The sequence below is a fragment of the Podarcis liolepis genome, assembly GCF_965112155.1.
Source record: "Podarcis liolepis genome assembly, chromosome: 16".
NCBI classification, from domain to species: Eukaryota; Metazoa; Chordata; class Lepidosauria; order Squamata; family Lacertidae; genus Podarcis; species Podarcis liolepis.
In genome coordinates this window covers 1,793,444-1,819,516 of record NC_139567.1, presented here as the reverse complement: position 1 = coordinate 1,819,516, position 26,073 = coordinate 1,793,444, and the positions used below count along the sequence as shown (strand labels likewise).

Here is a 26,073-nt window from a genome sequence, read left to right as displayed (position 1 = left end):
GGGAGGCCTTTAAGGTTGATAAAAAAATAGGCTTCCAGGTGGAAAAATCGAAACTAGAAACAGATCTGTTAGAAGCAAAAACTAAGGTACTTTCAAGAATGTATAACTTGCTGTTGAAATGGAACACTCAGGATGAAACGGTTAAATCAGCAATGATAAAATGGGCGCAAGACATTGGGTATAATATTATGTTTGCTGACTGGGAATGGTTGTGGACCACTGGTGTGAAATTTACGGCATGTAATGCCTTGAAAGAAAATATTATGAAAATGATATACAGGTGGTACATGACCCCAGTCAAGCTTGCAAAAATATACCATTCGCCAGACAATAAGTGTTGGAAATGTAAAGAAACTGAGGGAACTTTCTTTCACCTTTGGTGGACGTGCCCCAAGGTTAAGGCTTTCTGGGAAATGATCTATAATGAACTGAAAAAGGTATTTAAATATACCTTCCCTAAGAAACCAGAGGCCTTTCTTTTGGGCATTGTTGGCCAAATGGTGTTAAAGAAGGACAGAACATTTTTTATGTATGAAGTAACAGCAGCAAGAATACTCATCGCAAAACATTGGAAGACACAAGATTTGCCCACTCTGGAAGAATGGCAGATGCAACTGATAGACTATATGGAGCTGGCAGAAATGACTGGCAGAATCCGAGACCTGGGAGAAGAGACAGTGGAAGAGGACTGGAAGAAATTCAAGGACTATTTGCAAAAGTATTGTAAATTGTATGAATGCTAGAATGATGCAGGATACAAAGATAACATGGCATTAGTGACTTAGCTGAAAGGAGCATGAAAATAACTGAACTATAAGAACAAAGGTGAAATTTGAATAAATATTATGTCAAGCTTAAATACTTAAATATTTGTTAACAAAGGGTAAAATTGGAGGCATAATAATTGAAACATACAATTTAAAACAAGTTTTGAGAGAAGGTGAAGTATTGCTGAACAAGATTTTATAAATGGGAACACAGAAAAGGGAGATGTGAGGGAGTCAGAAAAGAGGGTCATGGAAATTTGATTTATGAAATCGAACTATTTTTAATGTTTTTTATATGATTTTTTGTCTGTTGCTCTTTTTTGTTGTATGTATCTTTTTCATTTTGGTGATGGTGTTTTTTATTGTTTTTGGGTTGTGTATGTGTATGGTGTTATATTGTCTAAAACCTTTAATAAATATTTTATAAAAAAACAACAAACAAAGACTTTCAAGTGTTGGTTTGGAAAACAAACCCTATGAGGAAAGCTTAAGAGCACTGGAGGGAAGAGAAGACTGAGGGGGGAAACCAAAGCATCTTTCAAATACTCCAAGGGCTGTCACACAGAAGATAGTAAAGACTTCTCGGATGCCCCAAAGGACAGACTCATTTAATGGACTTAAGTTACAGGAGAGTACATTTTGGTTTAACAGTTTGAGAAAACAGACAGATCATTTCAGCAAAGGAACCTACACACAAACATGTTATACACAATGTCAATGAGCAAGAATAAACACATGTTCCTCTTTCCCCTCTTCACAAGTGGCTGGGACAAGAAGCTTGAAAGCTTTGACTTAGTAATGGACTGTTGTGTCATATGGACCAACCAACTCTATTTGACATTAACTGTCTAGTTTCAAACAAGCCAACTTCAAACCAGTTACTGAAGTTAGTCTGTTTGACATGAACCACATTTAAGATTAAACACAGTTCCTGGTCTGCATGATGTATGTATAACGAAGGCTAGAAGCAGAAACTTTCAAGATCCTTCCCCACCCACATGGAAGGAGGAAGCATGCAAAACTCAATGTTCATTCCAATTTATTCATGTTGCACTAAACTGTGGCAAATATCTAAATCAATCAACTATAAGCAACAAATTCTTCTTACAAAAAGAGCAGAGTAGCCTGTGAAAATACGGAGAGAAAGGGCTGTGTGACTGCTTTTCACTCACCAATCTCGGCTGGTGATTGTGTGGTCTATCACTGTACCCGGAGACGGAGTGGAGAAGTGATCAGTGGCTGCCAAATACATGTTGGCACTGATTTTCTTCTGTACAACCATCACCACCATTTTAGGCTCATAATTTTCAAAAGCTTCAAAGCATTTCTCTAGCTGGGGGATTTCATAGCTCTCCACCATTTTCAGCTGGCTATCCGATACACCATCTCTGTAAACTACAATCTTTTCAGGGAGATCGTGGTTCACCTTCAAGAGACCAAACATGTAGGTTAAGATGTTGTAATATATGCAGAGAGACCTGGGTAACTCAGGCAAACATCTCCTCTGGGCACTCTAGATACCTCCAGTATACAGACACAAATGCACTGTCTTTATTTGTAACCCTTTCAGGTCTCAATCAAGATAATTAGTGCCATGGCTGACTGCAAAAAACTCAAAAAGAGTAGGTTGTATGGAGACTGCGGAAAGTTACTCCTGTGACTATACCTCTCCATTAAAAAGAACACCACTTGTTACTTGAGTTTATAGGGCACTACCAACATTCTAGAGAATATTAGCAATATAAACAGGTCCCTGCCCAAAATTTGCAATCTATATTTCAGCAAGGAGTAGCAAAAGCAAAGCTGCACCTCTAATTTTTGAAGGGCCTAGGCAGGCTACCCTCAGTGGTCGGTCCCCCCAACATGCATTCCGCCACTTGCTCCACCCAGCTGTGGCACTCTCAGCCTCACATGTAATCATGCTTGCCCTGAAGCAGTGAGGTGGGGGGTGGGGTCACACAAGGGGCATCCGGCAACCTTCCCTTTGCTAGTGGGCGTATCCTAGCAGCAGGGGTACTGCAGTGGGGTGGGGAGCCAGGTGAACACCCTACAGCACTGCAATCAGATAAGACCATATGGGTGTGCGGCGAAGACCGGCTGCTACCCCACCCTCTGCCCCTCATGTACAAGTGGGATTCTACAGAAGCAGCGCTGCAATGGGCCAGGAGCCCACTAAACAAGGGTAGATGGCTTTTCCTACTGGTAAGATACTGCAATTGATACCAGTGTGCAGGACAACCATATTGGTATCTCAGGACCAGCACAAATAAATCTTTTTTCTTTTCAGTACAGGAAGTTATTAGGCTGGTCAGGCTTTCCTCAGTAGTTCATCCCTGCCAGAAAAGAACTTGTGTTTTCCTCACCTCATGGAACTTCTGCAGGGCACCCACTAAGCAGACCTTCAGGCTATCTACAATTTCTTGATGAGGCAGCTGGAATACTACTCTAGAGTACCATCTTGTCAAAGTGCTGGTGGTAGAAAGAAAAAAAGGAGTAAATGCTAATGTTTAATTCAAGACACAAAGCCTAATTATGAATAATTAGGCCAAACTCTGGTAATTTCTCAGAATTATCAGTGCCCTAACAATACTCAAGTCCTCTCTCCTTATTTTTTAGTAGTTTAATATTCCTGCAATTATATGATTCAATAGTACAAGAAACAACCTAAATTTACAATCTGAGTAGCACAGCTTGCACATCGCTTTAAGACACAGTTATGCTGAACTAGGGCTTTAAAAGCATTGCTAATGCACAGGAAGAAAAGTTTAGCTGCTTTGCTCCTCCCCTGCTCTCAAAGCACTATCCAGAAATAAGCATTGGTTTGACTTAGTGCTATCCAACAGGGGCTCATGATTTGTCTCTCTCTAAACCATGAGTGGTTAGCAAAGAACAAACCTTAGTTATAGCTGCAGTGGTGGTGGAGTAAATCAGCTACAATTTTCTTTTTGTCCACTAACATTTTACACATTCACCTTTAAACCATAATTGCTCTTTATGGTGGTTTACAATTATTATTTCATTTCAAATCAAATCTCTTTCCATGAGGGATCCTGAAGTGATTTAGAAGATGATCAAAACATAAAAATCAGTTGTATACACAAGGACAGGAACAACTGCATATATAAAAACAATTAAAACACACAAACAATATGCCAGACTATCCCTGCAGGACCTACCCTTCCCCCTGCCTCACCCCGATTTACAGCAACTGGCCTTGACACCAGACAGCTGGGTGGGAGGATAAATTCCCAGACAGACACACCAGGCTTACGCCCTGCCACCAGCAGCAAGAGAGCAGCAGCAGATGGAACAACTGCAGAGCAGGTAGCAGAAAACAGTTTTACCACATTTCTGTTTTGCTTTTGCTTCTGGTCCTCCCTGGAAGGAGAGGAGACACCAGACCATCCCTGGAGGACCCACCTACTGACCTTGATGCCAGACGTCGCTGGCATCCATTTGTCTCAGGAGACAATGGAAGAGTGATGTGAATGATTTCTGGGCTAGGGAATAGGATGTTGGGTGTTGAGGCTTTATTTTTATCTGCTAGTGGGTGGGAATATTCTTTTGTTTATTGTGTGTGTACTGCTTTTTTACAAAAAACAAAAACACTGTTCTGGGGGTGGTGGGTTTGTTTGTTTGTTTGTTTGTTTGTTTCCCCAATACATTGCATGGAATATTGATGTGTTATATGGCCCTCCCCCTCTCCTTCTATGGTATAATGTACAGTATACATGTGTTTTCATTGTAAGTTACTTGGAGACCCTTTGGGTGACAAGCAATTAAAAAGTTTCAATACATTAGCAAACAAGCAAATAAACACATACATGTATACAATACATTAATAAAATAAATTCAAATCTACCACAGATTCCAACTGGGGTGTGTGGGTGTGGGTGTGTATTTGGAGTTCCAAAGGCTAGGCGTAATTCTAATATAGAATTACTGTTCTGCCCTATAGCAGAACGGACCTCCTGATAGGATGGTATCTTATGAATGCCCTTTCTTGAAGAATGGAGTGATCAGCCAAGAGAGACAACCTTTTCGGTATTCTGGTCCCTAGTTTGATAGGGCTCTGTACACTAATAACAGCACCTTGAACATAACAGCAGCTAGTTGGCAGCCAGTACAGCAGCAGGTTAATATAATGCTGATATTATGCCCAGTGAACAGTAAAAGCTACCACATTTTTCACTAGCTACAACCTCTAGATCATCCCGAAGGGCAGCCCCAGAAAGCTCATTGCAAAAATCCAAACTTAGAATTTAAAATGACGTGTAAAAGAGAAGACTGATTTGTTTTCCCAATTCCTGTTAGACCTTTATGAATCAATTCCCATGAGTAGACTATAAGAAGTCTAACAGGTGGAAATCTGGTTAACCCAGCTCTATCTATAAAGCAAAATCAATGGCCCAGCTTTTATATGGTGCAGAGGTTTGGGGTACCTCAAATGTCTCTGGTTTGGAATCCCCACAGAATTATTTTTTAAGAATCCTTTTAGGTTTACCCAAAGACATGCAATCTGCCATGGTTAGGTTGGAAACTTGTATGTTGAGCACAGAGAGCCAAATAGATAAAAGAATCCTCTGCTACTGGTTTAGAATTCAACAGATGGACAACACTAAGCTACCAAAAAAAATGCCTGATTGAACTCTCGAATGGATTACCCCTTAAAAACTGGGCACATCACGCTGCCCAACTGATGGGCAAATATGACCTCTCAGTGACCGAGATCAAGTAACTTTCCTTATATTCCCAGAAAAATATTTTCAAATGAACCATAAGGGCAGTGGCAACTAAAAATGACCTAAACTCTATGTACACATCCACATGCACCCCATTATATTTTAAACTTAGAGAGGTCCACGAACATACACCTTATTTCAATGAACTGACTTTTGTACAACTTGGGAAAGCTTTTACAGAGTTACGATTAAATACAATAAACTCTGCTTATAGAGATGGGAGACACAGAGGCATACCAACAAACGAATGTGTTTGCATTAGGGGATGCCCTGAATTAGAGGACCTTATGCATTATATCTCGCGCTGCCCCTTATATAATGAAGCAAGAGAACAATTTTTAGCACCTATAATGACAAGGTCCCCTGGCCAGAATGCCTCTGACATGATTTTATATCTCCTCACAGACACAGATAAATATGTGACCTGGCATATAGCACTCTTTGCAACTGCCACTAGGAAAACTAGAGCAAATTATATAGCCAAGATAGCCACCAACTGTAAAGGAGATGAATTTATTTGACCCTATCTACATCAAGCTATATTCTATCTTTATCACCAAACTCTGAATATAATTACACATTGTATTAATTAACATTATTTTTAAATATATTAGTGGCCATGTGGTGATTTTAGCAAATAAATTTTATTGTTTAATGTCTTAACGTGTATATTAAGGTACTTTTATAGCTCTGTTTGGAGTAGGTAATGTCTAGATAATATAAATATTTTAAGTTTTTTGTATTAATTCAGCATATTTTATTTTAATTGTTGAATGATCCTATGGCTATTTGCAATAAAACTGACTGACTGACTAATGGTTAAACAAGACAGGGTTACAAAGCATGAATCCTATTACACCAAGAAAAACTAATTAAAGTATTCAAATGCCCTGAGTTACTGTATCAGCCATCAGTTGTACACTCATTGTCCAAGCTGCCCTCCTGTACTCCGATATAGGCAGGCAATAATTGTCATTTATTATCTTTATTATCTTGTAATACCTACCCCAAAGGAAATGCATCACAAAGAGACACCTCGCTTCAGAAGTTTAAACATAATGAAAAATGAACAACACACAGTCATCTAAAGCACTACTGACAAAATACTAACTGCAACTAGTAAAGGGTAAAGGGACCCCTGACCGTTAGGTCCAGTCACGGACAACTGGGGCTGCGGCGCTCATCTCGCTTTACTGGCTGAGGGAGCCGGTGTACAGCTTCCAGGTCATGTGGCCAGCATGACTAAGCCGCTTCTGGCGAACCAGAGCAGCACATGGAAACACCGTTTACCTTCCCGCCGGAGCGGTACCTTTTTATCTACTTGCACTTTGACGTGCTTTCGAACTGCTAGGTGGGCAGGAGCACGGACCGAGCAATGGGAGCTCACCCCATCGCGGGGATTCGAACCGCCGACCTTCTAATTGGCAAGTCCTAGGCTCCGTGGTTTAACCCACAGCGCCACCTGCAACTACTATCAGCAGTCAAATGCAAATTCACACCCAAAGCTTTCCCGAATAAACATGTTCACACTGCTCATAAGCACAATGAATTAGAAACAAATCAGCGATCAATGCAATTGGAACAAGCCACTGTCAGATGTCAGGCATGCAGTTAAAAAGCAGTGATGTCATAGGTAGGTTTACCATATTTTGAAGAGCCAATAAGAGGACACCTTTTTGGACTTCTACTTTTAACGACGGATCGCTATGACGACTTTCATTTTAAATATCCCTACTATATGTAGGCTATAGAAGCTATTATATATTGCTAGTAGCAATGTTCTTAACTTTCCACAACCAAATAATCATACGACATTTTGCTTTCTTACTTGCCACATGAAAGTATTGGGACTCATGTTCCCATCTTTTGGAACATCAGTGTGCACATCTCAATTTATTAAACTGCTGAACATGTACATATGGACTCTCGTGAAGGGCAGGGAGATGTTAACTCTTGCCTTCTCAGACTCCTTCTCCAAGATCCCGTAGCTGAGCCAGTGAGTCAGCCACAAGAGAATGGATTTATACAGTATGTAGCTAGTTTAAGATGCTGCTCTGTTTTGTGATTCTCTGTTGAAGACTAGCTTAGATCTGAGTCTAATGCACTAGGATTTTTTTCTGGGGTTACTGTAAACAAACAAACAACAACAAGCAACCCCCCCCCCGACATTTTGCCCAATTTAAAAAATCTGCCCAGATGGAAATTTTAATCAGGGAAAAGAGTGCATGTCCGGGAAATAGAGGACATCTGGAAACCCTATCACAAAGATTATTAAAATACAAGCAACCTGTGAAGCTGAATCTTTGAATCCCATGAAAGCATAAGAGCCTAGTAGATCAGGTCAAAGGTCTGTTTAATCCAGAACTCTCTTCTCATGGTGGCCAACCAGAGGCCTAGGGGAAGCCCGCAAGCAGAACCTAAGCACAACAGAACAGTCCCTATCTGCAATTCCCAGCAATTGGTATTCGGAGGCATAAAAGCTGTTCCTTTTAAAAAGAAAAGAAAAAAGCAGCAGCTACAGGAGGGGAGACATGCAACCTGGATCCAGACTGCAGCATGGGATGAGGGAGACGAGAGATTAGCCCTTTTCCTGTTGAAAACTGCATCACAAAGCCGGAAGACAATTTTGAGAATGAAGAGCTAAACAAATCCCTTCCACACTCCAGTATCAATCTACCATATTTCTCACTCTATAAGACACACCCGACCATAAGACGCACCTAGTTTTAGAAGAGAACAAGAAAAAAAAATATTCCCTCCCCCTCTGCTCAGCACCTCTCCATCAAAGCGGGAGGAGAAACAGGGCGCTGCGCAGAGAGGGAAAGCTGCGCAGCACCTCTCCAGCGAAAGCATCGCAAAGCCTCCAGAGCGTAGCGGGAGCGCTCCTGCTGCGCTCGGGAGGCTTCGGGCGGCTATCCCTGAAGCCAGGAGAGCAAGAGGGATTGGTGTGTATCGATCCCTCTTGCTCTCCTGGCTTCAGCGAAAGTGCACACACATTTCCCCTTGCTTTTTAGGAGGGGGAAAGTGCGTCTTATAGAGCAAAAAATACAGTATATTGGGCTTGCAAAAAAAAGGGAAGAAAAAAAGAATCCCAGGTATCAGATTCAAAAATGAATTTAGTGCCATGTCCTGAAAGTCCCAAGCGTTCATAGAGCTTGCCTTAAATGCAAGGTGACCATGACAACCTCCAGACTCTTATCTAGCTTCAATTCTGCACCCCCAGATCCCCCTCTACCCAGCCCCAACCTCCTTTTAACTCCCACCTACTTTTTGGGCTGGAGTGCCAGAGAGAAGGAAGGGTGGTTCCCTTCTCACCTACCAGAAATGACATCAATAGCCTTTGAGGAAAAGACATTTACCTAGGATTGCCATCCGTCCAAAATTTCCTGGAAATTGTTGGCAATCGACGGTCAGAAGCTGTGTCTGGGTGGAAATCGATGAAGCATCCCAGAAAATCTGGACATATGGCAACCCGTGTCTGCAGTGTCATTTTTGACAATTTTCCTTAAAAACAGTTCAAAAACTGTCCAGATTTCCACTTTTTGAAATATGGCAAACCTACATTTACCAGAGGGTACTATGCTTCCCACACTGCATCCAAAACAGGGAGGGAGTGGAGAATGAAATTTCTTTTCCTTTCCAGCCTGCTAACACTGCCATGGCACTTATTATACTCTAGTGTAATACAGGCAAGGGGAGTGGAGACATGAAGAGGGAGACTGGAGCCTTAAGAGCAGTGCTATTTTTCTAGAAAAAGAGGCTGTAACTCACCATGAACACCTCCCTCATTCTCTTAGAATGGCAATGATGCCCACCTGAGTGCTGGTTGAAAAAAAAGTCCTGCATAAGAGGTATGAATTCACCCTGGCTTGGAAATGAGTGAAGCTATTTCCTGATTTCTGAGAAAGTAGTTGTGCTATATCTGAACTTTTCTGAAACACTGGTCAAAGGATACATGGAACTCAAATCTTCATCCACAGCTGTTAACAATGGCTGCTCGGGACACAACAGTGAGCACAGTTCTGGAACAGACTTTCATTCCCAGACACCAAAAAGTTAAAGGTATTTCCAAACAAACTGTACTTACTGATTGATGCTTGCCACAAAGCCAACCACAGAACGCTTTCCCCTACTGGGGTCATGATACACATCCATGCCAATTGCCATCAACTTTTTCTGGAAAGCAACAAAATAATTTTAAAAAAAAAATCCCGTTGCAGTGCAGTAGTGTGTCCATAATTCAAAACTGCAATCAATACAGACATTTTTTTAAAAAACAACAACAACACTGCACTGGAGAAAGCACTGGAATTAAAAGGGACAAAATTGCAACCTTGTTGCATGATCTGCAAGTCTCACTATGGTATGCTTACCAATTAAGTTTTCCCCAAGTAAAAGTAAGTTTTTATATAACTTACCAGAGGGATGTCCACACCCCAGAGTTCGCCACCTAGCTTACAATTTATCTGCAGCAGAATTTTCTGCGCTATGCTCCTAAATTTGCTAGGATTGGTTGTAATTGTTCGAACATTAATAACCTGATGGAAGAAGAACATATTGAGGACCATTAACACCAAGCAAGACATTAACCAATCACCCTTCATCCACCTTCCATTTGCATGCTAACCAGCCTATTGTGTAGAGTTGGAAAGGCCCATAAGAGTCATCTAGTCCAACTCCCAGCAGTGCAGGAATCTTTTGCCCAAAGACTCCTGAGCTCTTAATCCTTAAGAGTCTCATGTTCCACCAATTGAGCTATCCAAGGAACGACCACCTACAATAAGCTCCTCTCTATCATCTTACTTACCTTCAGATTATTCTTAGTATGATCTCTAACCCTCCTTCTGTGCTTGGGTGTGTGAGAGATAGAAGGGGAGAAGGGAAATAGGAAGGGAGGAAAGAAGAGGCTTGAAGGTGGCAAGGTTTATTTATTTATTTTTTAAACTCGGCTCCCAGCACCTTTCAGCCTGCCTGGAAAAGAAGCTTATGGCCACGGCACCAGAGCAAAGTTCCCAGTCTGTGCCTGCTCGGTGGTTTGCTGTCCCCTGCAGGGGACAGGGGAGAGCTGAGTCAGCAAAGTTGGCTTCATGCAGTTTATCATCAGGGCAGATATTTTGAACTGGTTATCACAATGTGATTTCAAACCGGTTTTCAACAATATACACCAGTCTGAAGATATACAATGTCTGTTCTTCGGACTTCCGGGACAGCGCCATCGGCAATGGCGGAGTTCCTCTGACAGAGAGGAACCCACTCTGTGAAAATTGGGTCTTGCCGCCGCGGCGAAGGCGGAGACCCTTTAAAAATCCCAGGCGGAGGAAGCCTAGGAACGTGGGATTCGGCTGACACCAGGAGCGCCTCCCCTACTCGCAGGGAAACCCTTTGGGGGGGGGTCCAAAGCGACGTGGGGTGAGTGGTGCAGTGTTTTGAATCAACCGCTACTATTATGGAGTGAAGCCGCACAGCCATTGCCAGAGAGCGCTGACTTTTTCCTGTGGACAATTGGACTCTAAACAAGTACCCGTGAGTAGAACGGAAAATTGGATTAAGTATTAAGAAATATTTCAATTTGGCACCGAAACAGGAAGGTTCTAAACAGGAAGTCCGCCTCCCGTTTTTTGTAAATAGATTGAAGCAAAAACTTTGTAAGCTAAAGTCTGGAAAGTCGTATATAAAGTTCTAAATTTCCTTCATTCATCACCACCAAAACCCCTCTTGGAAGCAGGAGAAAAGAGGGGGATTTTTGACTGTTTAAACCTGCAGGAGAGAGAGTAAAGAAAGATAAATTTTCCACCGTCTCAAACCTGGGAACGGGGTGTCAGAGACAGAAATTTATGGGGAAAGCTCATCGACTGTGAACGGAACGTCTTTTGACAGATAGTAAAAAAACAAAAAGAGAAATATATTGATTCCAATGCTGCTTCTTGCAATCAAAAGAAACAAAGTATTTGAAAAGTGAAAGTAATTTTTCCTTGTTGGTCCTGCTTTTAAAAGATGGATACAAATAGAAATTGTCTCCTCTAGAGGGAGCTTGTTAATTTGTTGCCAGAGCTGATCTGGGCACCTCACAGCTGTATGATTAGGATCGTGAGACCAGACTCTAACCTTGGGGGGGGAAATGTGTTTACAAGAAGTCTTGGTGCTTGCTTTTTGCAAGACAAGTGCCTTGCTGGAGCAGATGCATGAGAAGATGAATTTGATGACTGTTGCAGTTAAAAACTTTGGACAAACGGCGAATACCCATATAGAAACCATTCAGGAACCAGCTCAGGAATCTGTTTTGATAGGGCAAGCGCAAGGGCAGAAGAAAATGGAGGAGGTTGTTGTTGAACCTCAAATAACACAAATGGAGAGATCCGAGGCCTTGCAGGAGTATAAGCCGCTGTTCTTGAAGTTCGAATCTGGAGTGGACCAGGGGGGGTCTGGAGTTGTGAGGGCTCTTAATTTTGGAAAGACTTTGAAACATGCTTTTAAATATTTTTTGGATTACAGTGTTGACTGTGGGGAATGGGACTGTGGGGAATGGGCTGATCTGCTGAGGAGAGATGGAGATACTTTTGGATTGGAGTCCTCCCGAGACCTACCCTCCAATGAGAAAGGAAAGAAAACAAGAAGATCAACAAAAGATGAAGTAAAGGGCAGGTATAAACAAGAAGAAGACCTGCAGAAGGGACATGGAAAAGATTTAAGAGCCTCGGACATAAGAGCACCAGGTTGATGGACTAGATAGACGAGAAAGGACTGACAAAACCCGAGACCAGGAAGAAGAGACAATGGATGAAGAGTGGAAGAAAGTTTCAAAATTTATTTAGAAAAGTATTGTAAAATTAATGAGTATTAGAAAAATGTTGGAATGAAATTATTTGGCCTTAGCAGAAATGTCAAAAAGAATTATGAAAGAATATGTTATGGTTAAAAGAATTTGGTATATATAAGTTTTAAGTTTTAGAGTTTTTTAGGTAAGATAAGGTTAAAATAGATTAAGGTAATTTAAATGACAGAATACTGTGAAAGATGGAAAGGATTTGCTGAGATAATTAACAACTAGAATACAAAAAGAGTGGTGCATGCTCTGGTTATCTCCCGCTTGGATTACTGCAATGCGCTCTACGTGGGGCTACCTTTGAAGGTGACCCGGAAACTACAACTAATCCAGAACGCGGCAGCTAGACTGGTGACTGGGAGCGGCCGCAGAGACCACATAACACCGGTCTTGAAAGACCTACATTGGCTCCCAGTACGTTTCCGAGCACAATTCAAAGTGTTGGTGCTGACCTTTAAAGCCCTAAACGGCCTTGGTCCAGTATATCTGAAGGAGCGTCTCCACCCCCATCGTTCTACCCGGACACTGAGGTCCAGCACCGAGGGCCTTCTGGCGGTTCCCTCACTGCGAGAAGCCAAGTTACAGGGAACCAGGCAGAGGGCCTTCTCAGTAGTGGCGCCCTCCCTGTGGAACGCCCTCCCACCAGATGTCAAAGAGAACAACAACTACCAGGCTTTCAGAAGACATCTGAAGGCAGCCCTGTTTCGGGAAGCTTTTAATGTTTGATTAAAAACCCCACCCATCTGGCTGGGCCTCCCCAGCTACTCTGGGCAGCTCCCAACAGAACACTAAAAACATGATAAAAGATCAAACATTAAAAACCTCCCTAAACATATGGAAGAAGGCAGTCCTTAACATACTCTAAACCAAAACATTTATATTTCTTATTTCCTCTGCTCCTTTTAGAGTTGTTGCAGGTTAAGTGGGGAAAATATTAAATAAAACTTGATGGAAAACTACACAGAAGCACCCTATTTTATGTGAATGTTGTTGCTTAGCAGTCTCAATGAGCAACGCTTTGTATCCAATCCGGGGCAGTACTGCACAAAAAGTTTCCCGTTTATGAAAAAGCAGTACAGCATGAAGAAAGATAGGAATATTCCTAAAGAAAGGTACTATATGGGAATACAAGAATCTTTCACAGATTGTGCAAACAAAGTCCACAAGGGGCCCTACAGTTGCCCTCCTTCCAGGCATATGCAGACCCAGGAGTTGGGTGGATTCTGGATGCACATCTGATGTTCATGCAAGCCTTCAGGTAAGCTTGGGTGCCCAAAGCATTATCAGCATAAGAATTATGCAGTCAACTATTTGACTTACCTGAGAAGGTATCGGAGATTGTATACAGCACAATTTTTTAATGGCCCCATACAAGTCATCTTTAGTCCCAGTGATAATGCAAACTACCAACTGTAGAGTTTCCTTTAAAAAATGGGAGGGGGAGGGACTACTGGTTAGACTTACAAAAGAATAATATTACCACATCAAACACTAGAACATTAAATGCTATAATCATGGGGAACTGTATCAGAGCTAGTATGGTGTAGTGGTTAGTATGTTGGACTAGGACCTGGGAGCTCAGGGTTCAAAGCCCCACTTGGCCATGAAGTTCACTGGGTGACCTTGGGCCAGTCCTTGCCTCTCAGCCTAATTTTCTCACAAAGTTGTTGTAGGGGTTAAATGAGGAGAGGTAGAACCATGCACACCACATTGGGCTTCTTGGAGAAAAAAAGTGGGATATAAAAGCAGTAAATAAAATAAATAATGAAAGAGCTAAAATTGTTTACAGGAAATACTCTAGTTGCATAATCATGTTCTAACCGTACAAGCTGTGAAACAGCAGGCTATATTGACCAACGTTTAATGGTATTTATGCAGCACAAAATTTCATCAAAGAACATGAGCATTCACAGTTTTCAAGCTGGCTATGACTTTATGGAAAATAAAGGTAAAGATAAAGGGACCCCTGACCAGTTGTGGACGACTCTGGGGTTGCGGCGCTCATCTCGCTTTACTGGCCGAGGGAGCCGGCGTACAGCTTCTGGGTCATGTGGCCAGCATTCTGGTGAACCAGAGCAGTGCACGGAAACGCCCTTTACCTTCCCGCCGGAGCAGTACCTATTTATCTACTTGCACTTTGACGTGCTTTCGAACTGCTAGGCTGGCAGAAGCAGGGACCAAGTAACGGGAGCTCACTCCGTCGCGGGGATTTGAACCGCCGACCTTCTGATCAGCAAGTTCTAGGCTCTGTGGCTTAACCCACTGCCACCCGCGTCCCTATGGGCAAATAAAATACCCATAATAGTCTAACCTAGGATTTTGACATCATGTTCACAATTGAGTGTTTACAATATTAAAAAATGGATTTTCAGGGTGCTCTAAATATTTTCCCCAAACCTACAATGCTTAACTATGCATTAACCCTCTCATCAGCTGCTTCACTTTTACTCAACCAGGACTGTTTCTTTCCAGCCAAATCAGTGTGAAGACATTACTATGCCATGTAGCCAGATGTGATTGTGCAATGAAGTTATAAAAGCCAATTTAAAGCAAAGCAATGAATTATCCCCTCTTTCCGAAGAGATGAAAGTGGTTGCCCAATCCCACAAAAAAAACTGATAAGTTTGCTTCCCCCATGTTGGGGCTCAGTATCAATTTTACCTGGCAATTTTGGATTAATATAAATACACCCAACATGGTACTACTAGAAAAACAGCCTCTCCATGCAGAGTTCTTCCCAATGTTATGATCACTTTCAGCTTGCCTCATCACAGGCTGCTACCGCTGCTGGTGACAGGCAGGAAACCTCATAACATTGGGCACTGGAGTGTTTTGCATCACTCCAACAAGAAGGCAGAGAACTTGACATGAAGATTTCATCAGCAGACTGCTGTGTTCATAATATATAATTCTGCCCTTGTTATTAATAATAATTATTGTTTCCCATAAGGCTTCAGTGAAATGTAGAAGACACGAGATGCACAGAACTGCACCTACAACCATTAATACTTCTACTCATTAGATGTCCACTACTATATCTACAATAAAATGCCCTTTGTTGCTATTTCAGCAATACCAACTAGAAAGTTTCAATACTCAAAACTCCGTTATGAAAATACCTCACTACTTAGTAGTGATTTGAGAGCTCTGGCGTAAGTCTCTATTCGGTCATCCTTCAATTCATTCCAAGCAGGTGGAGTTATCTGGATACCAAGTGAGCCAGAGATCTTCTGCATCATGCTGACCAGTTCACGTGCTTGCTCTATTGTCCGCTTCGGATAAAACAGTGCCCAGTAATGAACTGGAATCTAAGAAGAGAACTGAAGTCAGCATACGTAGTGCAGCCTCTTCCAACTCAAAAGGATTGATACAGACTACTCACAAAACCTCTTTATGATCTTATCACTACTAGATTCAACTATTCACTTCTATCTCTAAACAGACCCCAAACAATGGTAGGCAGGAATCTTCTTCTCCATCTCATGCCAAGGAAGTCCACCCATATTTCCTGCTCTATAAGTAGAAAGACAGGTGGAAAAATTGGTAGATTTCTGCTTGGAGAGAGGGTGGCTGACCCCATTTTGCCACCCAAGGCAAAATGGCAATTGCTGCCTCCTGCCCCCCTCCTACATCCCCACCATTTCCACTGTCATACCATGCCCCTCTCCACACACTTCCACCACTGGAAAACACTGGCTCTCCCCAAACTCGGTGGGAGTCAGGCATTCCACAAAGCGTTGCTGCTTGGCTTCTCCAGCAGGGGTCAGGAAAGCCAAGCAATAATGCCATGTGCCACAATGCCTCCCTCTCACCAGTGAGGGGGACATTCTTCCAGTGGCAGAAGCAATGGGAATGACTGCAGGGAGGAATGCGGAGAAGAAAAAATGCCATGGTGCATCTGCAACCGCATAACCAGATGCCTTCATCGGCCCCAGATGCAACAAAACACGTCTATCCCATATTGGTTTCTACAGCCACAGTAGGCACTGTAACCTTCCAACAGTTTGACTTCATCACCAAAAACGCACTCCTCCATTATCTCCTGAGACAGAAGGATGCCAACCATTTCAGATCTGTCATGTAAAAATAAAGATAGCTGTGTTAACCGTCTCACTAGGGCAGTCATACCTCACGCTACGTTTGCTTCATGTTACATTCTTTCATGTTACGTCCCGCGGCGACCTGGAAGTACTGGAAAGGGTTACTTCCGGGTTTCACCGCTCACACAGAAGCACTAAATCGTGCTTCGTGCATGCACACAAGTGCCAAATTGCGCCGAGCACCTGCACAGATATGGCGCTTCAGGTTGCGCTCTTTTCGTGTTGCGAACGGGCCTGCAGAACGGATCCCGTTCGCAACCAGAGGTACCACTGTATGTGGATTCACAGCTCCTTGGGGTGAACATGAGCTAGTCTTTCCTCTGAATGTCAGTTGAAGAGGGCATTTTCAGGCCACTGGTAATCCTTCTAGATCAGTGGTTTTCAACCAGTGTGCCATGGCACCCTGGGGCACCTTGAATGATGCTCAGGGGTCCCTCTTTCCTTCCCTCCCTCCTCTGATGCCCTCTCACGTCTCTGCATTCCAAAGACTGGTGCAGCTGTTTGTTGCAGTGGCCCTGGCTACAAGCTCCCCAGGCGAATGGTGCCTCTGGGGCTGGCCAGGGGTACTGGTTGCCAGGAGCTGAGGTGGCCTTGATGTAAAGAAGCAAGTGGATGAGGGAGCCCAGCCAGCTAGTCCACCAACCCTTGCTGTTGGGAACGGACGGACAAGTGGGAGGCTGGGCAGGCAGGCACCGTGCTAGCCTTTCTTGTGCTTGCTGTGTGCAATGCCTTCCTGGGAGCTGAGTATCCGGCACTGACAGGAAGCCTTTCCGCCATGCAAGCCCAGAGGTACCTGCTGCTGCCCTGCTTCCTACCAAAGTGAGTACTTCCAAGGCCTCACATTCACCTTTGGCAGTCTCCATTAGGCCACTAATGCTGGGGCATCTTCTTCCCAGGCCCCTGTTGGGCAGTATGAGGTGGCACCTCTATTGGGGGTGGGGGGAGGGGCCTCACAGACCAGGGGCAGCTGTAGCAGCTGCCCAGAGGACTCCCAAGGAGAGGGGGGAGGGAAGAGGAGGCTGAGAGAACACTACACAAGGGAGGGTGTTCAAAAAGGGGTGTGGGCTTCTGAGGCTCAGAACACGTTTCTCCTTATGGGAGCTGCAGAAAGAATGTAGTTGGTCAAGGGAGCTGTGGACTGAAAAAGGTTGAAAACTTCTGTTCTAGTTCATTAACCCAAAATCATCTCTGGTCCAGAGGAAGGTGTTCTTTCAAATATTCTAGAAGGAAATCTGGGAAACAGAGAAGAATGTGGGATCTACTATATCAGTGTGGAATTTTGTCAGTGTCTGAGATCAAACTTACTGCAGAGATGCAGGCCTCTCTGACTACTTCTTTGGACCAGTTTAGGTCTTCTGATGTATTGAAGGAGGTATTCTTCAGGTTGATTCTTTCCATGGGGAGAATACGTCCTTTTGTCTAGTACAGAAGATTCCATAAGAGGGAAGCAGGACCAGGGAAACAAATAGGTTGAAGGATAGCATATTTCTGCTTAGGTCAGTCACACAAAAGCTTGAATCTCTTCAACAATGAACAACAACCCCAAAATATTAGATTCCCCATACACTTAAACAGCTAAGTTTAAGTGTGTACACACACACTGAAGAAGTGTGCATGCACACGAAAGCTCATACCAATAACAAACTTAGTTGGTCTCTAAGGTGCTACTGGAAGGAATTTTTAAATTTTGCTTCAGCTAATGGTCAGCCATTTGTCTAGGTAGAAAATGATGCCCAGGGTAGCTTCTCCCCTAAATTGTGTCATGGTGGTGATGCAAGTGCAGAGACAGATCACTAGCCAGAGATTTTTATGAGCTGCCTATGATGCCTTCCACCAGGATTGGTGGCCTGTGAGCAAAATGGCTACTGAAACTAGGGGCCTTCTAATTACCACCACTCTTTTTTTAAATAGATATTTATTGAGAATTTTCCAAAAAAAAAAGAAAATTAAAAAAAAAAACATATACAGTTTACAATCCTTATTTTTCTATAACATATTTCCCTGACTTCCCCACACCTCCCCTTCTTATATTCCAATTCAAATTGTTAGTTCAACAAGTTCTTATCCCCAATTTTTAACCTTTTTTTATTTAGTTCAATTTTAAAAAACCAGTTTTACAACGTCAAAATTTATACATCAGTGCTCATTCTTAAATCCTTTTTCTAAAGTCGAACCAAATTCCCTTCCACGAATTCCCCACTTTTCATACTAATAACAACACAGAATAAAAAGAAAAAGACGGATTATAATTATGCACCCTTTGGATCCCCAAACCCCACCCCGTCCCCTTTCCCGGTTTCAATGCCCAACAAATGTCCATCAGTCTTAATCTGCTATCAGCCTGGAGATCTCACATCCGAGGCTCTTAATTCTCTCTCAGTTCCTCTCTGCCGGTTTTTTTGATAGTCCTTAGTATTAAACACCAGATCTCGGAGACGCTCTGGCCCGATAGGGACAATGTTTCTTCCAGCCAGACCTCCATACTTAAAAGTGGAGCCCAAATCTTGTTTCTTACTCCTTTCAAGTCCAAATGTCCCCAAAGCTCCAACTTTCACCTTAATCAAATTTGTAATCCTTGGGTCTTCAGATCTCCACATAAGGAGATCTCTCCATTCTTCAATCTCCAGTTCGGACCAGAATTTCATCATCAAGTTCTTATTTTCCTTTATATGTCAGGCCTCTGGCTCTCCTTCGTCATCTGCAACATTACATCTCCTCCTTCCTTTTCCTCAGAAACAACATATATCTCTTTCTCCACACTCTCAAAGTTCTCAAATTTCTCCTCTTGTCCAGCTGCATGAACTTCCTGAATCAAGTCCTTATCAAATTCAATGAATTTGTTTACTGTTAAGTCCAGAGTTGCAACGTTGGTAGCCAAAACATCAATTTGGCCTTGTAACTTTCCCAAGAGAAAAAAAACTATCCAATTTAGCTTGAATTTTCCCTCCTTCAGCCATTCTTGTAATGTCCCAAAAACCCCTCTAGACGGATTTTGGTTACTTAGTATTCCTTCCAGTTCAAATCTAAAAATCAAGTTAGTTTGTATCAGTTTTTCCTTGTTTTCAACAAAATATAGCCAAATTGTAACGAATATGACCAGCAGAGACAATAAAAAATAAAGTTCTCTTTTCCCGTCTTGACAGCTAATTTGACAGCTGTCAAACTCTTCAATATCTCTTCAACAGACTCTCTCGCGGATCACTCCCGGGTCCGGGTGTGTGTGTGTGACACTTTAGCTCCCAAAATTAGCTCTTATCCTCCAGTAAGATTACTTAAACTGCCAAATCGTGAAATTAATGTCTTTACCCAATAAAAAAGAAAAAATCCTCTCAACCTTAGTTAGCTGGTCCTTGCTTTAGATTATTTACAAGACGGGGAGACGGACTTCCTGTTTGCGCCTTCCCCGATCGTGCCTAATTAAAAAAAAAAAAAAATTCCTTTACAAATCCAATTTCCGTACTACTCACGGGTTGCTGCTTTAAAATCCAATTGTTCACAAGAAGTCAGCGCTCTCCGACCATGGCATGCGGCTTCACTCTGCAGGAGAAGCAGTCGACTCTCAGCACCGCGCCACTCACCCCGTCCCCCGTTCCGAAGCCTTTAAAAAGGCTCCTTCGCGGGTCGGGGGGCGCAAATGGTGCCCGCCGAGTCACCAGGTTCACAGGCTTCACCGCCTGTGATTTTTAAGGGTCCCCATGTCGCTGCAGCGGCTAGACCCAAATCCTGCGGAGCTCGGAGGGAATCCGCCATTAGTCGATGGCGCTAACCCGGAAGTTCCTAATTACCACCACTCTTGACGGCTTCCAGAAGCATAGGGTTAACTCCATAGTGAACAATACAGCATTTGTAAACTTTTTTGCAGAATATTTTATGCTGTAACTATTATTTGAACTCTAATTACCATTAAACTATTTGTGTGTTAACTGGCTTGTTCTTCTTTATCATAGAATAGAAAGGGACCCTGAGGGCCCTCTAGTCCAGCCCCCTGCAATGCAGGAATAGGCCGCTGTCCCGTCACACGGGGATGGAACCTGCAACCTTGGTGTTATCAGCACCAAGCTCTAACCAACCAAGCTATCCAGCTGATAATTAAGAACTATGCTACAACTTAAATGTTTTCTTTTTATTGTGTTTTAAAGATTGCAACCAATGGAGTTTTGCAACCTGAAGAATGCATCTGTAACTAGGATAACTTTCTCTAGAAGTATGAATACACCATCTGCAGCAATATGCATAAAGAGAAAATGTTTCATGGGCAAGTAACATGAGGGACAGACTGAAGATCATGGTCAGACCATTATCTGGTTAAGCCTGACTGATAGTGGAACATCCCCTGTTTAAGAGGTGTGGACCCATTTGGATAGCCTGCCCTCAAACACTTAAGGAACTTGATGTGTCCCTGAATGCTCCAGGGGATTTCCCAGTGGAGAAAACCGGTGATCCTGTTGAAGCCTTGGTCTCCCTATGCAATGGCAAGATGAAGCAGGTGATTGACACAATTGCTCCCATCTGACCATGTGCTCCCTTGACCCCTACTGGGTCCAGAGGTTGCTTAACACTTCGCTGGGTGAGGTAGCGGTTCCTACTGCACTGAGAGGCTTTCTGGGGTAGGTCATGGCGGGGCAGCTGCAGGCATTCTTGGAGAACAGAGATTATTTAAAACCATTCAATCTGAGTTCAAGCCTGGCCATGGAGCTGAGTCAGCCGTGGTTGCTCTGATGGATGACCTTTGAGGAGTGGGACAGGGGGAGTGCAACTTTACTCCTGCTTTTGAACTCTTGTCAGCTTTTGATACCATCAGCCATGATAATTGTCCTGGACTGGCTCTGGGGAATGAAGATTCGGGGCACTGTTTTACAGTGGTTCCAATCCTACCTTCAAAAGTGAGTCCAGGGAGTAGCATTGGGAGAATGGCTACATTATGGGTGCTGCGGGGGACTTGCTTATGCCCAGTGCTATTTAATATCTACGTGAAGCCATTGGGAGTGATCATTAGGCGTTTGGAGGTGAAGTGCCACCAGTATGCTGATGATATTCAGCTCCATTTCTCCATAACATGTGAATCAGGAGAGGCAGTGCAATTCCCCAAGCCACTGCATGGATGCAGTGGTGAAATGGATGAGGAAAAGCAAGCCAAGCTTGAATCCTGGCAAGACGGAAGCACCGTGGGGTGAGTAGCTCCTATGTCTACTGGTCAGCTGCCTACCCTGGATGAGACAGCACTCCCCCTGCGGGAGCAGATTCACAGTTTGGGGGTGAAGTTTGGGGATCCAGCTCTGTCACTGGAAGCTCAGATAGCCTTTTACCAACTGGTTTGACAGCTATGGCCATTCCTGGACTGGGAAAGCTCTGCCAAGGAAGTTCCTGTGTTGGTTACTGCAAGACTGGATTACTGCAATGCGCTCTATGTGGGGCTTCCCTTGGGCTTGGATCTGGAGGCTGCAGTTGGTGCAGAATGCTGCAGCACAAATGCTGACAGGAGGGAGGCCTTGTCAGCATCTAACGCCTGTGTTCAGAGATCGGCACTGGTTGCCCATTTGCTACAGGACCAAGTTCAAGGTGCTACTATTAGTATATGAAGCCCTTAACAGCTTAGGACCAGTTTACCTACAAGATCCCCTTACCCCACATGTGCCCACTCAGTTGATTTGATTGGGAGAAGAGGCACTACTACAAGTACCATGTAATATCCATTGCGCCTATGTCAGAGGTCGGTCATTTAGTGTGGCAGCACCTCCACTTTGGAACTCCCTGCCTATTGAGATCAAGCAGGGGCCTTCACTGTACTCTTCTCAGCATTTGCTAAAAACATTTGAATTTAGACAAGCCTACCCAGATGCTTAGAAAGTTCAGGTAATTTTAATCCATTGGTATTTTAACTACTATATGTTTTTAAAATATGGCTGTAAATTTGTCTTGATTTTATTTGTTTTATCATTTTGTAAACTATTTTTAGGTTGCTGTTTTTTACACTCAAGCAGTGTATAAATTTTATGAAATAAATAGTAAATAAATGTCAAACTTATTGTTTATTGGAACCTGTAGAAAAAATGTTCTACGCTTTTCTAAACCATATCAAGGCTGAAGTTACTGATAACCTGAAAAGGGTATCCAATTGTTAAATATATTTAACACATAATTATATTTCTTCTAAAAGCAGATCAGTTGCTATGGAGGTCATGTTTGAATCAGAATTCAGAATGACGTCATCAGACAAGACTAACGTAAAGACAGAGGCTCCTCCTTGATTCAAATACCTTATGCACATCATTGTCCAAATGAAGTCCCCATCTTGACAATTCATTGTGGGCAGCCTCATTCTTCTCAATTCTGCTCAGAAGTTGTCTCAAACTTAGGTAGTGTTGTTCAGGGCTCAGGTTGATCTGCTGGCTAAGGTCCTAATAAGAGGGACCAAAGTGGTAGGTGGGGAGGGGAAAAATGAAATTTGTATCTGCATGTGCTTCACCATGTATTTTAAAGAGATTTAGGCAAATCAACTGCTTGGAAGATGGTGGTTCTTCGCCTTCTGAGCTTTTGCGTTACTTTTTTTCATCAGTACAAGACGTACCTCATGTAAGTAATTTTGAACCATTTAATGAAGCTATATTCAGATTAGAAGTCACAACCCACCTGCACTGAAAGTTCTGATTCAACAAAAAGGTTCAAATAATGCGGGGGGGGGGGGAATACCTTGTAAGACAAGTAAATCATACACAGTCTTTTTTCGCATGCCCTTAACTACAAAATTATTTTATTCATGAAGATGAAGATTTATAGCAGATGAGTGCCAGGAACAGAACCTAGGACAGACTGGGACACTATCCTGTAGCAGGAGGACGAAGCAGCTTGTGAAGGAATGTCAAGAGAAGCTATTACACTATCCAGCAAGCCAGCAACTTTTATCAGTTAAAAGAAAAAGTGGGCAACCTGTTTTCTGTTGAGAGTTGTATTCTCGTGGGCAATAATCTGTTGGCAGACAAGCTGGTAGTGGGCAGAGCTGGAGCCAATGAGGGGCCAAGCCACAGGAAAAAAGTGCTGTGGGTTAACTAAATCAGGAACACAAACTGCCTTGCTTCAATTTTCACCATAATTTTATTAGATTAGAATTCCCAATCCTATGCAGGTCTATAAAGATGTAAGCTCTGTCAAGTCTGGTGGGGTTACTCTCAAGTAAGTGTACAGAGAATTATTATTTTTTTAGTACAAATCTAATATTGCTCTGTTCTAGAGAGCAGATGAATGTAATTCCTTTCTGACTTTAGTGTGCACCACATACGTAGAGCAAGCCTATTAAACTTGTTCTCAGACAGATTGCAGGGGGAAATTCTCTTCCTCCCCAAACCATAAGGTAAGGTAAAGGTACCCCTGCCCATACAGGCCAGTCTTGACAGACTCTAGGGTTGTGCGCTCATCTCACTCTATAGGCCGGGAGACAGCGCTGTGCGCAGACACTTCCGGGTCACGTGGCCAGTGTGACAAGCTGCATCTGGCGAGCCAGCGCAGCACACGGAACGCCGTTTACCTTCCCGCTGGTAAGCGGTCCCTATTTATCTACTTGCACCCGGGGGTGCTTTCGAACTGCTAGGTTGGCAGGCACTGGGACCAAACGTCGGGAGCGCACCCCGCTGCGGGGATTCGAACCGCCGACCATGCGATTGGCAAGTCCTAGGCGCTGAGGTTTTACCCACAGCGCCACCCGCGTCCCTAGAACCATACAAACAGGAAAAAGCAAACAATCCATACATTCCCCCCCTTTTTAATGCTACCCTTTCAAATATAGCTTTCTGAGGCTACATAGAAAGATGGGGAGACACTAAAAAAATAAAGAAAAATCAGATTGTAAAGAAGGAACAAAGGAATGAACTGTGATGAAATGAAAGAGGCAGCTTTGGGGGCGGGGCATGTAAAATGAGGTCTGCATGCAGCCTCCAGGCCACCAACATGACCATGTCTGCTTTCTCCACAAAAAGGGCATAGCTGAGCCAAAAGAACAAGTGGTAAAATGCACTCTTGGCCATTGCTGCCAAGAGGCACCCAAAAGCAGTGCTTTATTCAGAACTGCACTCAAGCTGACAAACTGAAGTTTAAAGGTGCAACCCCAACTGTAGCAGCCCATATACATCTACTTCCCTTGTAAACTTGCTCCCACATTCAATCAATAATTCTATCTTGTAAATTAAGTTTATTCACCCCACCTAATCCCATTCCATCAGATTCATGGGCTCCATCATCTCGCTAGGATCAGTTGAAAGTCAAGTTTTAATATATTATTGTGGAAGTACACTAGTAACATGGATGAGTAGCACCACCTCCAAATACCTCCCTTTCAGGAATGACTGGTGAGAGCCATATAAGTACAGCGCTCAGTTGCAATTTATCTTAGTGAGACACCCCTTAAGAATACCATGGCTGACCATGTCATAAACTATTGTGACACCAAGATGGGTAGTTTCAAACCACTTAAAGCAGAGCTTTTAAAGCTGACCAAAAGTCCAGAGGTAGCATTATTATAAATTTACAATGGGGTGGAAGGTTCACAGGCTATGAATGGCATGCTCACAAATTTATTGACAGCTGCACGATTTATTATAGCTAGGAAATAGAAGGGGCAAGCAGAATAGAAAATGGAAGAATGGTATAAAGAGGTGTGGGATATAGCCATTAATGATAAATTAACATGTGCTATTAAGGTAAGACGGGGAATATGCAGGAGAAATTATTTTGAGGAAATATGGAAGGTATTTGTATAATTTGCACTGTTAAAATGGAAAGGGGTCAAACCATCGCAAGAGGTGTTGAAATTTTGGGAGGCTGGATAGTTACAATGGAATGGTCTCAGCGGTTGGGTGCGCATTTTTATTTACATTTTATTTATTATTATTACTTTGTCAAAATAAAAAATAAAATAAAAGGAGCAGAGCTTTCCAAACTGTTTGTTGCAACACGTTAGTGTGTCAGTTGCAGTGTGTAGATGTGTCGTTCGAACGCTCCCCATGTTCGTCCCGGGGCTAGAAAGGGGTTAGTTAAACCTCTGGCTTGCTCGTAAAACTGAATTACTGTGTTGTGAAATAATGCGTGTCTAAAAAGTGTGTCACCAACAAAAAAAGTTTGGAAAGCTCTGACTTAGAGGTTTTATTACAATCAAGTGTTATATAAATTTTGTTAAATAAATAAAAATAATCAAATAATGTATCTGCAGAGAAAATAACCACCACCAATTGGTTAACTTAGCAAAGTGATCTACAATTGTTTTGGCTCTGTTAGCCAAGCCAAAAATTCTGGTCATCAAATGCCCAACCTCCTGCCATCTTCTGGGCTGCATCAATAGGAGTATAGCATCTAGATCAAGTAATAGTGCCACTGTATTCTGCTCTGGTCAGACCTCACCTGGAGTACTGTGTCCAGTTCTGGGCACCACAATTCAAGAAGGACACTGACAAACTGGAACGTGTCCAGAGGAGGGCAACCAAAATGGTCAAAGGCCTGGAAACGATGCCTTATGAGGAACGGCTAAGGGAGCTGGGCATGTTTAGCCTGGAGAAGAGGAGGTTAAGGGGTGATATGATAGCCATGTTCAAATATAGAAAAGGATCTCACATAGAGGAGGGAGAAAGGTTGTTTTCTGCTGCTCCAGAGAAGCG

General features: G+C 42.9%; 1 protein-coding gene across 2 annotated transcripts in view; it reads right to left on the bottom strand.

Annotated features, from left to right (window-relative positions):
* PIWIL2 (piwi like RNA-mediated gene silencing 2) overlaps window positions 1–26,073 on the bottom strand; it is a 72,358-nt gene that overhangs the window by 5,559 nt on the left and 40,726 nt on the right. For both annotated transcript variants that reach the window (XM_083480376.1, XM_083480375.1), the window contains exons 14-21: window positions 22,690–22,830; window positions 17,738–17,851; window positions 15,452–15,640; window positions 13,653–13,754; window positions 9,928–10,047; window positions 9,597–9,685; window positions 3,131–3,236; window positions 1,940–2,193 (exon numbers count right to left, since the gene is read on the bottom strand). In XM_083480376.1, coding sequence (XP_083336502.1) covers window positions 1,940–2,193; window positions 3,131–3,236; window positions 9,597–9,685; window positions 9,928–10,047; window positions 13,653–13,754; window positions 15,452–15,640; window positions 17,738–17,851; window positions 22,690–22,830 — 1,115 coding nt within the window. The remainder of the gene's footprint in view (window positions 1–1,939; window positions 2,194–3,130; window positions 3,237–9,596; window positions 9,686–9,927; window positions 10,048–13,652; window positions 13,755–15,451; window positions 15,641–17,737; window positions 17,852–22,689; window positions 22,831–26,073) is intronic.